Source organism: Cnephaeus nilssonii (assembly GCF_951640355.1).
Source record: "Cnephaeus nilssonii genome assembly, chromosome: 10".
Taxonomy (NCBI): domain Eukaryota; kingdom Metazoa; phylum Chordata; class Mammalia; order Chiroptera; family Vespertilionidae; genus Cnephaeus; species Cnephaeus nilssonii.
Window position 1 is genome coordinate 26,691,314 of NC_137081.1, and position 14,772 is coordinate 26,706,085.

The 14,772-nt window shown below is 39.4% G+C and overlaps 1 protein-coding gene across 2 annotated transcripts in view; it reads left to right on the top strand.

The window, feature by feature from the left end:
- Positions 1–14,772, top strand: part of NYAP2 (neuronal tyrosine-phosphorylated phosphoinositide-3-kinase adaptor 2) — a gene marked incomplete at both ends in the record, with an annotated part of 208,201 nt that overhangs the window by 162,185 nt on the left and 31,244 nt on the right. The window contains 2 exons of one of the 2 annotated variants that reach the window (XM_079781824.1): positions 188–394; positions 12,319–12,422. In XM_079781824.1, the coding sequence (XP_079637950.1) occupies positions 188–394; positions 12,319–12,422 (311 nt within the window). Of the gene's footprint in view, positions 1–187; positions 395–12,318; positions 12,453–14,772 lie in introns of those variants that run through there. The other variant, XM_079781825.1, reaches the window with a different exon arrangement.

A 14,772-nucleotide genomic window follows, 5' to 3' on the forward strand; every position in this document is an offset into this window, starting at 1 on the left:
AAGCTCTTTGCCAGCGATACTAACCTGAACTCCTCCCCGTTATATTGAAATGTTGTTATCTCTAATACACATATAGGTTTCTAAAAATATATTGAAAGCATTCAGAAAATTGTTCTTTAACTTTTTAAGGAAACCTGGGAAGCATTTGACTCTTGTTTAACTGCATGCAATTCTGGTTAATACACAGAATCAACAGAGGAGCTCAAAGTGCGAAGCCACAGCACAGAGCCACTGCCAAAGTTGGACAGCAAAGAGAAAGGACACCATGGGGCATCTTCCAGAGAGCCTGTCAAAGCTCAGGAATGGGATGGAACACCAGGGCCACCTGTGGTCACCAGTAGACTGGGAAGATGCTCTGTGAGCCCCACCTTGTTAGCAGGAAACCACAGCTCAGGTAAGAAAGATAATCTCCCAGATAGATGGTAACTCCTCATGTCTCTGGAAACTGCTTTTATGCAATTATCACTTGGAGAACCATATCCACAGATATCTCTTTCTACTCGTAGAGACAGCATGAATAACCCTTCACATAACAGAAGGTAATAATATGTTGGACCACTCCAGGGACCATCATTCACATGGACAATAGAGTAGTGAATGGTGTTTCTTGGAGCCATGTGATGCGGCAGCCTTGATAACTCGAAACATCTCATACTAAATTTTATCTAGAGTCAGCACCTAAAGCAGTTTTTTTCATTTATAAAGTTCAAGGGATTTAAAGTTCATGCCTCTTTTGCTTCAAAACAGATTTTAAGCAACTTGGAAATTAACAGAAAATAAAATTGAGGGTAAAAATGCAACAGAGATGTGCTAATTGGTTTGGCTCAGTGGATAGAGCTTCCACCTGCGAACTAAAGGGTCCCGGGTTTGAATCCTGTCAAGTGCACATACCCAGGTTGTGGGCTCGATCCCCAGTAGGGGGCATGCAGGAGGCAGCCGATCAATGATTCTCTCTCATCATTCATATTTCTATCTCTCTCTCCCTCTCCCTTCCTCTCTGAAATCAATAAAAAAATATTTTTTAAAATGTAACAAAGATGATCTGAAGGCAATAGAGGGAGTAGATATTAGGAGGCATTTGAAGTGGTGAGCTGAAGAATTTCACCTGGGACTACATTTCCAAGTCTAAGTCAAAAATAGAAAACTATAATCTAATATACCTTTAAATTTCAAAGTTGAAATTAAAATTTGCAATGCAATTTGCATTGTTAATAGATAAATGTTATTAAACTTCAATTTTTAAAAAGCAGCATATACTTGCTTTGAACTGATTCATCTATGTGATAGACTTACAAAAAGCTGTCAATTGAAATAAACAACAAATAATCAGGCAGCTACCTGTAGTTTTCAGGTTTCTATTCCTTAACAGTGTTAGGGCTCTGAAGAAATGACCAATCAACTCTGATACTCACGTTGGAAAGCAATTTACATTAATTTAGCCTGTGGTCTCTCTGCGGGTCATGCACAAGTTAATATTGAAATAGGATGAATAGTTTCTGGGGAAGGAATATTTCTAGACGAGTACTCAGGAAAAGCAGAACAATAGCTTCCCCATACTTAAAATGTAACTTAAAGCTTTGGTGATGCAGCTCTATAACCAACTTGAGCAACCTGAGTTCAAACCTGGGGGAAGGAATATTATATGAATTTAGCAGAAATTTGAAAAAAATATCTATACTAATAAAAGGGTAATATGCTAATTAGACTGGACATCTTCCGGATGTCCTTCCGGACATCCTTCTGGACAAAGCCACAGTGGCTGCGAGGGCCGAGGGCCAGCTGCATGGAAGAGGCGGCTGTGAGGGAGAGGCGGCGCAGGAGCATGGGTGACTGGGAGGTGGTTAATACCAGATGCTGAGCAGGGTTTAGTTGGGAAAACCAGCACTTCCATTTTGACTATGTTAAGTTGGAAGTGCTCTGGGACATCTGATTGAGAAGATAGCAGACAGTTAGAATTACAGGTCTGGAGCTAAAGAGATTTAGTGGAATTAGAGATTAAGAGTAAAGATATTTAGAATGGTTAACACCATAAGACTAGCTGATTCTAAACAAGGAGAATAGGAAATAGAGGTGGAAGAAACTGAGATTAGACCTGGGGAATCCAAACACTTTAATGTGTGAGCAAAGGATGAAGAACTTGTGAAATAAATGGAGATGAAACAATGAGACGGTCCCCAATTCACTTTTACTGAACACGTAGTAAGTTGCATAAAAATGGGTAATAGGTCTGTGACACTGTGACATGAATCCTTCAAGAAATTCAGAGGGTAAACAGAATTTATAATGAACTTTGACTTTCTCCTACCGAAAACTCCGGAAGCATCTTTTTGGCTTTATGGCATTTAGATCTCTCCTGAGTCTTTTCAGCTGTTTGTAGAGCAGTAAATTGTTTCATGACCAGAAGAAATGACATAAATTTCTGGAGTCCCTCACATTCTCCACCTGAGATTATGAAGGTGGTAAACAAAGGTGAAGGAAGGACATATTTTTATTGCATATTTGATAAAGACGTTTTTGAGTCCACATTCAAAGAAATATGAAAAGTAGGGACTAATGTATAGTCATTTACATAAGTCAGTGCAAGTCAGGGTTTCTTATGTGAAAGTGAAACTATTGACGTGACCACTCAAAAGTAAGTGTGCATCACACTTACTTGAACTTTTAGAACAAGTCAATGGCTCCCAAATATGGCTTCCACCTGTTCTACCTATAAGCATCACACTTATATCTATCGAGTCTACCCTTATACCAGTTTTGAGGGGGAAAAGTAGAAAATGAAAAATGTTTATGTTTTGCAGTTTTTGTTTCTCTGAAAAGAAAAAACTGAATATGTGCCAATACTATTCTAAAAAATGCCATAGTTCCACTAACAAAAATGTATCCAATAAAATATCAAATATCTGAAGTTCACATACCTTGGATGTTACTTAAAATGTACTTGAAGAATGCTCATCAGAGGGTCTTTGTCTAGAACAAATAACTACATGAATATGGAATTCTGTGCTTCCGGAGACTCTTTTGGAACAGAAGGGAATGAATCCTTTACTCTTTCTCCTTCTTCTCTTCACACTTCCTGGTCATTATTGTCTCCTTGCCACTGGGCCACTGAACTACTAGTCCCCTAGCAAAATACACTAGCGCTGTAACAGACAGCCCTCCTCCCAAAACAACAGAGGAACTCAACTCCACACCTTACACTGGAGGGCAAGGGGATTCCACCTGTTCTACCTAAAAATCCCCACCTGTCAACTTTGCTTCTGACACTTGCATTTCATCTCTCTCTCTCTCTCTCTCTCTCTCTCTCTCTCTCTCTCTCACACACACACACACACACACACACACACACACAAACTGCTCTCAGTCACAGACTATTGCTTTACCAAAAGTGGTTTAGCCACTTGATAATGTTGTTCATAACAGCTCTTTTGAGGAATGGAGGAATTGCTGAAGTAAAACAAATGAGTGTGTCAGATCTCAATTCTAATTAACATTGCCACTGGTTGCTGTGGCACATTATTAAACTCACTGTAGTTAGTAAGTGAGGGATTCCCTGAAGGGTGATTCTTGAAGGCGATGGTGGACTGGGGACCCAAAAGCTCATGAAAATAATGGGTGAAAGTGGAAATTATACAAGTAAGTATGGTATTGACAAAAATTCAGAATTCAACAACTGGGTCACTCAACAAATAGTTTCCAAGCAGCTTATATCTTGCTCTGTAATGGTTTTGAGGAACACACACACACACACACATACACACACATACACACACACCCCATAATCTATATGAAACCTGGTTTCTGTCACTCAAAGACCTTACTATGCTTTTTTATGAAACAAAACTATTGAATGAAAATTAGATTATTAATTAAATGTTATTTTCATTATTATTATATACTGTATTATCTCACTACCATTGACTATGGCTGTACTGTATTATCATTCAAATAACAAAATTAGTTTGGACTTGAAAGAAATGGAGGATTTGAGTCTTAAACCAAGATTATATCAGGTCTTTGAAAAACTCATGATTATTAACTGAGTAGAAATATACAGAGGGAACTTTCCATACAGGATGAGGGAGGTGAACAAAAAGCTAAGATAGATCTCTCCTGACTTGGTCCTGAATGGACTGAAGAACCATTTCTGGAAGTTAACTCAGAAGGCCTTGGCTTAATCCTATATGGAACAATCTAAAAAAGACCCCCGCCTCTGTGTGTGCAACCTTGTGTGTTTCTGCTGTTCTGAGAAGAAGGTCCCCACGGGCTGAGAACTGAGGCGCCTGGAGGACAGGCAGGTAACATGAACAAGTGCCTCAGGAGAGGTGCCTCCTTCAGAGCAGACAGGTTGTGCTTGCACATTACATGCCTAAGAATGCCCTTTGCTCTAAAAAAAAAATGGTTTTCGCAATTTTTCTTAAAACTTGAAGTCATTTTGGCCTAGGTGATGTATTTCCACATCTGTTAGAAGCATAGGTGTGGGGACATATTTCTGCATTGCAAGGACATTTTATTGGAAACTGACAAACATCAGGACTGAGTGATGGAAGTGCAGGTGACCTGGAAAGCACAGCGCTCTCTAGGGGACAGAAGCTATTTAGTGGCAGCTGATGCTCGCCATAAGAAACGCTCAACATTCCCAGATTTTAAGTTGCATTATGTGAAGTCTCACAATTTTTAAATATAGCTCAGTTTTCAAGAAAACATTGAATTGAATCATTTGCTTCCTGTGGCCCCAAGCAGCTGTGGACTTCAGTGTCATTTATGGCCCTCAAGGCTGTCATTCAGCACAGTGGGCTCGGGAATCAGCAGGCAGTACTCACTCACATCTGCTCTCCTTCCCAGTCCTAACTGGGGGCTTGGCTATTTCCTCTGGGAACGTTGGCCACGCCCTGTTGCTAGGCTCTGCTCACCATTTTCACACTCCAGAGCTTAAGGCTCCCTTTCTGCGTTGTAGGAGTAAACACATGGCAGAATGCTCACTTGGAGAAGCTTTGGCGAGCAACGTGAGTCAGGTCCCCAGTAGCCCCACTTTCATTTCTCTGTGGAAAGCTGCCCTCTGTCTGCTAGAATTTGTCTTCCCAGAGAAATTGTTTTATTTGTATTTCTCCTAATACTGGTGGTTGGGCTTTGAGAAACAAACCAGAAAAGGAGGACTTGGAGTGAGTTAGCCAATTTAAATAACAAAAGTGTTTATTTATAAAAGCCGGTTACAAAATAATAGAAGGTAATTACTCTCACATTCCAAAGCAAAAGGCGAGACCACAGAAGCAGAACTTGCAAAGGAAGTGATCAAAGTGAGTTTTGCTGTCCTTAACTGAACTCTCAGCTCTAGCCTGTAGCCTGGGAACCTGGGTGCTCAAAGGCTAGAGACCAGATTTTACAGAGACTTTGGAACTGATTTGTGGGGAGATAAGAATCACAATGTTTTCTGATGGCATCTAAGATCCACTGTGTTCAGGTTAACAGTTAAATGCACACATTTAAGGAAAACAGAACCTGATATAATTACAAAATTTGCTCTAAGGTGATGGCAAATGACATTTAATCTGAATTATGGAACTTAAATGTTTCACCTTTGTGGATCATCTATGACCCGTTTAAAATAATGTATTATATTTATTTGCCATCTGTTCACTTTTAAAATACTTTTATAAGTGCTATCTCATTTTATCTTCACAAAAACCTGTATATCTGTGGGCTGCTATTATGAACTGATTATTTAGGTCACCAAAATGCTGCAGCTCCAGAGGAATCCAGTAAATTATCCAAATTCATTGGTAAAAGTAGTAGACAAATCAAGAAATGATTTGGGGTTTCTGATCCATAGTACAGCTCTCTCCCCATACTTTAACTATACTCTGAACTCCTGGGATTTTAAATTCAGGGATCAGATTTACAAAAGTCAATTAATATACTACCATCCTAAACCCAGGGAAACAGAATTATGAAGGTGACATACTGCCCACATAACCTTCCTTATAAATCCAATGTGAGTCAGTTTCTCCACTCTCTAGTCATGAAATTTCTCTGTTCCTGTACCTGAGAGATGTTTTTAACTGATTGTCTGATAGGTCTAAAAGTCCATTTCAAGCACCTGAGCAAGCATGTTACACATGTGGTTGTTTTTTCCTAAAACATAGCAAAATTGTAGATGCTTATTGTTCTTTGGTTCATTTGATTACTCATTCAGCAAACCTTGAGGACACCTGATTGAACAGCTGACTATGAGGGGATGACAGATGACCTCTGCCCTCAGGGGCTTATGCCTACCTGCCCATGATGGCACTTGATCTCACCTCCAGAGCCATTGTTGTCCCTAATTCACTGAGACAGGGTTGAACTTGGTGGTCCAGTAGCTTGTAGGCTTTTCTCTAAACCATGTATATCCTTATTCCACTTTATGTTGTTAGCAAAATGGTCAACGTAATGGGAGATGTCTGGAGTCAAGGAATTTGGTGATAGTAACTGATGGGTGTGTGTGTGTGTGTGTGTGTGTGTGTGTGTGTGTGTATGTGTGTGTGTGTTTGCATGCATATGCTAGTACATATGAAACTACTTATAGGTTTTAGGTTAAGGTCTTATATGGTCAGATATGCAAAGTCAGCTAAATTATTATTATATACTATGTATAAAATATATGTAAATATATGTATATATATTCCCTTAAATTTGATTTCTACTAAACATATGCCTAAACCATGACATTGTATATTACACAGATACCCTGAAAACTACTGGAAAAAAATACAACTTGACAGTAATTTCATTTGTAGTAGAGAAATTCTGAATTTTCAACTATTCTCTGATTCTACTGGGGGAAAATAATTAACCAAGCATACAAATTTAGATAATGCAGAAGGTGCCTTCACCTTACTGGGCTCTCAATCTCAGTCCTGTTTGAAAACATGAAGACAACACGTTGGCTTGAGTTTTGACGGTTCTGCCAGCTCCTCCAGTCTTCCACTGCAGGGAACATGGCCCCACCCTCTGCCCTCTCTCTGAGGAGTTCACCCTGACGTTGCTCCCAGTTGGCAGAAGTTGGCTTTCTTTGGAAAGGCCTTATAGTCACAAAGAATGCCCTTTCTCTTTCTGTGAAAAGCCATTGAAGACATTACAAAAAAAGGAGGTTTTTTCCTGACTTACACTGGGCTGTTACAGAGACTAGTTCTGGGAAGCTCTGTGAACTGAGCAGACTACATCTCAATTAGTATTTGGACTGCCATCTACTGTCCACAACAGGCACTGCAATTTCCCCTCCTTGATTTTTTTGTTTTGTTGTTGTTGTTATTGTTAATTAAATTCAATTGAACACTGGTGAATGTATTTTTGTCTTTTTATTGGAAACATGAAAAAGGTGAAGAAATGAGGGAAATTTCTTTATATTACTAAGAAATGTACAAATAATCTATCTTTTACAATGGCTTTTGTCTTTAATCTATGGTTTAAAATAATTCATTCAATAAATACTTCAAGTCCTCAGGTATCAGTTATCATGTCACTCATGGAAAGGAATGAGATAGACAGGATGCCTGTCCTCACAGAACACACAGTTTAGTAGAGACGGGAGGGAAGGATGCTGTGTGGCAGGGGCAAGACTGCCAATGAGGTTGCCTGTGTCAGCTGAGAAAAAGCAGTGTAGAATCCATCCTGTCTAATAAAAGAGTAATATGCAAATTAACCATCACTCTGCTACACCCACAAACCACGCCCATCAGCCAATCAAGAGCGAGTATGCAAATTAACTCCAACAAAGACGGTTGCGGCAACCGAGCAAGCAGGAGGCTTGGGTTTCCCCAGCAATGGAGGAAACCAAGCTTTCCGCACACCCTGGCCAGCCCAGGCCTCCACTCAAGGCTACAACGTTTCAATTATAGAAGATAAATAAATCCCAACAAAAAGGTGGCAGCCATGGAGCTGGAGAGAGCAGGAGGCTTGAGTTGCCCCCTGTGATGGAGGAAGCTAAACTTCCCCAGCCCAGGCCTGCCTTGACCTCCGCTTAAGGCTACAAAGTTTCAATTATAGGAGATAAATAAATCCCAATAAAAATGGCTGTGGCCATGGAGCGAGCAGGAGGCTTGGCTCCTCTCAAGGCTACTAAGTTTCAATTATAGAAGATAAATAAATCCCAGATACCAGGGCCTTCGCTTGGGTCGCCAGGGGGTGTGGCTGGCCTGCAAACCACCACGGGCCCCTCGCCCAGGCTGCCCCATGCCCCAAGGGAACCCCCACCCTGATCTGGGACACCCTTCAGGGAAAATAAGCTGGCCCTCACCTGTGCACCAGGCCTCTATCCTATCTAATAAAAGAGTAATATGCAAATTGACTGTCACTCCAATACACATGAAGGCTGCCCCTATGTGGTCAAAGATGGCTGCCCCATGTGGACACAAGATGGCCACCACAAGATGGCCATCAGGGGAGGGCAGTTGGGAGGGACCAGGTCTGCAGGGGAGAGCAGTTGTGGGCGATCAGGCCAGCAGGGGAGGGCAGTTGTGGGCGATCAGGCCAGCAGGGGAGGGCAGTTGGGAGGGACCGGGCCTGCAGGGAAGGGCAGTTGGGAGGGACCGGGCCTGCAGGGAAGGGCAGTTAGGGGGGGACCCAGGCCTTCAGGGGAACCAGGCCTGTAGGGAAGGGCAGTTAAGGCAAACAGGCTGGCAGGGGAGCAGTTAGGCATCAATTAGGCTGGCAGGCAGAAGGGGTTAGGGGCAATCAGGAAGGCAGGCAGGCGAGCAGTTGGGAGCCAGCAGCCCTGGATTGTGAGAGGGATGTCCGACTGCCCTTTTAGGCCTGATTCTACCTGGATCAGGCCTAAAAGGGCAGTCGTACATCCCTTGAGGGGTCCCAGATTGGAGAGGGTGCAGGCTGGGCTGAGGTACATGCCCCCCCGCCCCCATACATGAATTTTATGTGCCAGGCCTCTAGTTATATTATAAACAGAGGAGCTGAAAGATCAAAGGGGCCTTTAAATAATAAAAACAGTGAACATTTCTTGAGACCTTGTTACATGGTGGTCACTTATTACATGAGGTAACATCTTTACACTTATTATCTTATTTAATTTGTACAATAATTTCATAAAGTAGGTAACCTTTATTTCTCCCATTTTATCTGTGAGCAATCTGAACCTTAAAGATATCCAGCAAATTGTCCATTGTCATTCAGCTGATAAGATATGAATTTAGTAGCTCTCATGAAAAGCTCCAGAAAAAGTATGAAGGCAGCTCTCATTGACTGACTTGGGTCACATGTCCATTCCTGAACCAATCAGTGTGGCCAAGGAGATGGAATGATTGCACAAATCTTAGTCACAGGGCCACTTCTGGAGCTAGAGTTGGGGCAGCTCCTAATGTGGAAACATAAGAACTAAGAAAACCAGTGCTATTGTTCTCTAATGGAAATTCAACTGCTATTCCAGAAAAAAGGGTAAATGTATTCTGGACAGGCAAAAATGAAAGATGGTCACTATTCCTCCTGAATTTTATTTTTAAATAATTTTTTGTTTTATTTCTAAAACATTTACAACCAAAACTTTACTGACAATTTTAGCAAACAGCAAACTTAAGCTATGCAAGATCTTATTGACATTGTTACAAAATTAAAACATAAAAAGCAGACCAGGAAGGAAGAGTAAAGCAGTGATCTTATGATTAATCATGAGGATTTTTGAGGTCATTTCACTACTACAACACATTTCATTTATGAACATCAAAGAATCAAAACCCAGCCAGTTGTGGCTCAGTGGTTGAGTGTCAACCTAGGAACCAAGAGGTCACCGGTTTGATTCCTGGTCAGGGCATATGCCCAGGTTGCGGACTCGATCTCCAGTAGGGAGTAAGCAGAAGGCAGCTGATCAATGATTCTCTCATTATTGATGTTTCTATCTCTCTCTCCCTCTCCCTTCTTCTCTGAAATCAATAAAAATATATTTTAAAAAAAGAACCAATGAATGAATCTTGAAGCTTGCTTTTTATTATAAATGTTGAAAAAGTTCCTTGAGAATTTTCTTGGCTTCCCTCAGGTCTTAGGCAGGTAATAGCTTTTCTTGGACATTGCCATAGAGGTTTGTCTAGGAGAAAATTTCCCAACTGGAGGTTCCCAAATTCCTTGGAGTTTTTAACATAGTATTTTCCTGTTTCAATTTTTTTAAAAAAACACTCCATTGGAAAATTAACTGTGTCAAATGTTACCTCTTAAAAGAGAACTATTGGGGACTCAGAGACTGTACACATACACAGTCTACAAACTCTTCAGTCTTAGGACCCCTTATGTTCTTAAAAGGTATTGAGAATGCAAAACAAGCGTTCCTTAATATTTATCATATTAAACTTGAGAATGAAAAAATTATTCATTAAAAATAAAACCATTGTATATTAACATAAATAACATCTTTCATAAAACTGTATTTTCCAAAACTATAAGATATGGTGATCAGATTGACATTGTTTTACATTTTTGCACATCTAATGTCTAATTCAATGGAACATAGATTCTCATATCTGCTTTGGATTCAATCTGTTGTGATATGTTGCTTTTACTTAAATATATGAAGAAAATCTGGCCTCATACATATAAGTAGTTGAAAAGGAAGAAATATTTTAATAGGCATATCATATAATTATAGGTGTTCTTTAATACTCTTCTAAAAGTCAACAAATATCAGCTTCATAGAAGTTAGTTACACATCAATAAACTCATCATGCTCTGTTACGTTAAAATCCGTTGGTCTATCTTGAACTTTAAATGGATCTTTACCCATACATGATTTATAATGTCATGCTTTTAGAAAATATCGGTTCACTAACTCATGCAAGTCTTCCATATGTTGACACATTCTGTTATAAAAATCAATACAGCACGTTTATTAATATCACCACTGATCTCATAAGAAACATCTTTTAAGTGTTAGGATATTGTCAAGCACACAATGGTGGGTGCAAGTTTTTCAAAATTTTAATTTTACTTAAAAGCTCAAATGTATCATTATCAACAAATATTGTCAATTGTCTTCCTTAAAGCAATAAGCTCCCTTTATTCTTTTTTTTTTCTTCAGAAAATGATGATTCTCGTTAAAAGTTAGAGCTTCAAGTTCCTTCTGCTGCCTCCCTATCACAGCTGTTCTGCACTCATTTCTTCTGTAGACATGGGGTCCTGTTTCCCAGAGGGGCTTGAGAAATGCTTGTGGATTGAAGAATGAATGGTTGAAGGGATTCAAGCTTAGCCCTTTCCCAGACTATAAGCCAACAGCCTCTAATGAGGGGTCTCTCCACATTAGATCTCCTCCTCACCTTAGTGAGAATTATAAGTCCACTGACCAACAGAGAAAACACTCAGGTTTCTAATTTATAAATTGGGAGCATTTATAGCTAACTCTGTAATTCCAAAGAGTGTCTGTGGAATTAAAGACAATTTAAGTGTAGTTCAAACAGAAGCTGGACCATACCAGGCACTCCAAACTGACAGTTAATATAAAAGTTTGTAATGAAAGCAAAGATGTAAATTTTTTTATGCCCTCTTTTTTTCCTCCTTTATCAAATATCTTCTGGTAGATCTGAAACTCAACAGTCTCTGTTTACTATAAATTCTGTTTCTTGGATAAAGGGAACTCTTTCCATCCCCAAATTCTAATCTTCAAAGTCTCCTCTCAATGGTTTAGGCAGCTCATTTGCGGTTCTTAAATAGAGGAAGAATTAGGGCAATGCTTTTAATTTTGAAAAATGCTATTATTATGAAAGAGTGCAAAAGTCTTAGAAAATGGTTATAAAATTTAAAATAAATTGAGATAAGTGAGAGAAATGTTACATTGAAGACATAATGGAAGTAGTCAACACAAGCACAATGATATAGACTTCAAAATTAGAACGACAAAGAAACAATGAAAGAGCAGGAAGAAAGGAAGGGAGAAAGGGAGGATAAATTTTGGAGAGGGTGAAAGGGCATTTTAGGAGCTCTATGAACCAAACTGAAAATAAAGCACCCAAAATCGTCATGTCGCTCGCTTTTTCCCCTAATAAGGTGTTGTTGCTCCAGTAATCACTCTATATAAACTATAGTTGGTGTAAAATGTGCAAGGGAATGAGGCGTTGGGCTTCACTTCGTCATTTGCTCTTCATGCTCTGGAGCTCAACTTCAAATAAAGCCTCTGTTTTAGAGTCAACTGTTAGGACACTGGTCACCTGCCAGTGATTAGCAAACAACGGAAGGAAGTATTTGGTGTATTGAAGGAGTACCTAGCTACACAAAACGGGAGTCTGCAAGTGCTGTCATCACTGCCCACACTGCTCCACTAACAGTTGGTCTTTCTTTCCCCCTTGTCGACAGAACCGAAAGTAAGCTGCAAACTAGGCCGATCTGCATCCACATCAGGTGTGCCCCCGCCATCAGTTACTCCTCTCAGGCAAGCCAGTGACCTGCAACAGAGCCAGGTACCATCATCGTTAGCCAATCGTGATTGACTTCCTGTGATGCAACATGCCAAACGCTTCCACCTCTGTCTGTCCTGTGTGGCTGTAGACGACGTTTGCATTGCTTTTATTTTTCTCTGTGTGTATGGGCCAGGGGGGAGGAGTGTGGCAGTCTGTGTTCTCATCCGAAACAAGAGTCTCTCTTCCCTGCGATGGGTGGAACTTCCTTTGCTGTTACCAAATCGTTTGTGTCTCTGGTTTCCATCATTCTGTAACATAAATGTAGTAAACCTGTACTATCTGTATTGGCTTAGTGGTTCTTTTTTAAAATTCTTTCTCTCTTCCATATTTTGTGTACTTTTATACTGTCTCTGGAAATTTATCAACATTTGATAAATTTATCTACTTTGTTTTATGTAGATTTCCTTTTAAATGTTTTGTCTATGACACTTTCACAGATGTTGTTAATGAATTTGTACATATCTTTCAGCACTTATCCTATTATACTGTAATATTTGTGGCCATTTTACTATTATTTTTATTTAGCTTGGAGCATGATTGTAAAACACTGTGACTATTGATGTCCTTATGAATATTCATATACCAACTGATTTGGACTGAACATGGCAGCTAGTTTTCTTTCTTAGGCCATAAAGACAAATTGACCGACCAGATATATGTAGGTATTTACCAAAACCTATAGATTAATAAGGCAATCTTTAAATAAATGACATTTTCCTCTTATACCAATAATACCAGAAATGTTCTCAGAAAGGGATATAAGTATTCATGCATGGTAAATGAGATCTCTATTATCACCTGAGGAAAAGAGACAAAAAAATAAAGACATGAGCTGAAATATCATTTAATCCTTCACAATACAATATGTTGCTCTGATGTTCATTTGGGTACATCATTGTGTATGGGGGAATTTATTATGGGGAAAAATTACTACGTGTTACTATCTGTAACTCACTTCATAGGAATTCAAATAACTTGACTTACTTTTTTGACCTTTAGTTGTTATTGGTGCTAAATAGGATGTTGTCACCCTGAGTGTTATCTCTCTGCGCCCCAGCTTTTATCTGTGCATTCATAAAACTCTCCTGAAGTAGTAAATTATAAAACTAGGGAGGATACCTCTATGGGAACTGTCCATTAATGAGGATCAAATTGCATATTCATCAATTATTTAAAATGTCAAGCTATTTTTAAAACATAAGCAAAATATTTGCATTTTTTCCCTAATGGGAGAAATGGAGCTTTTTAGTAATTTGGTCTGGCTTAAATGTGCACAGGATTTGGTTTATGAATATATGAGACATCTACAAACACAGAGACAAGAAGCTTCTCTTAGGGGCATCTCAAGCGTCACCTAGAATTCCTTGGATCTTAATTTAAAAAGTTAAATGTCTTCATAACTAAATGTTTCTGGCTCAAACATTTGTTGGGTATAAAAGAAGTAGAAACAATAAGACAGTGAATTAATAAACAAATAGCACAATTAACTTCACGAGGATAAACTACCAACTTAGTTGACTAAAAATATTCTAAAAATATCATATTTACCAATTCTTAGTGTTTAAAAAATTGAATTACAGAAAGGATAGAATTTTTGCTAGCTGGCAGAGGATTTCATTATAAAAGCAATTGTGCAAGTACGTGTACCTCTCATTACCCTTGGTGTCATAGAGAGGTTTTGTGTTCTTTTATCTTTTTTTCTAATTATCTTTATTTTTGTTTTAACCTGAGCCCCTATAACTCTCAATGAAAGCAGGCTACAAAGGCTTAAACTTTTGGAACAGAAAAAAGATACAATCTTTGTGCCTCTACATTATCAACTCTCCCCTTGCCTAGTGGGATGTTCTTCATTCTTCAAATTATAGCAACAGGGGAAAACTCCTCACGTTGCTTGTAAGTGGTGATTTTCCTCTCTGAACAGCAGAAATGCTGGCCCACAATCATACTGCAGACAGACTATCAGGACTCTAAAGTAGCAGACTGGACTCTGAGTCTCTCTTCTGTGGCGTGTGAGGGTTGAACTATTCACCTAGCCCTATATCCTGGGGCTAAAGGGGTCAGCATGGCTCAGAAGACTCTTGCTCTGCATTCCCATGACTTCTCATTGAACTAAAGTCAATGCCTACTCACTGATGAACCTCTTCTCACCAAACCCATGCTTTTATCTGAGATGTCTCTTTAAATTACTACCAGGGTGACACCTCCCTTTCCTCGGTAACCCAAGGCAATGGTGAAAGATATTTAAACATGTTGATTCTAAGAGTGACTATTCCTACACCAACCAGAATATGGTACAACTAGTATTCAAACAAACAAACAATCACCCTGGTCACTTTTTTAAGCAGTTTTT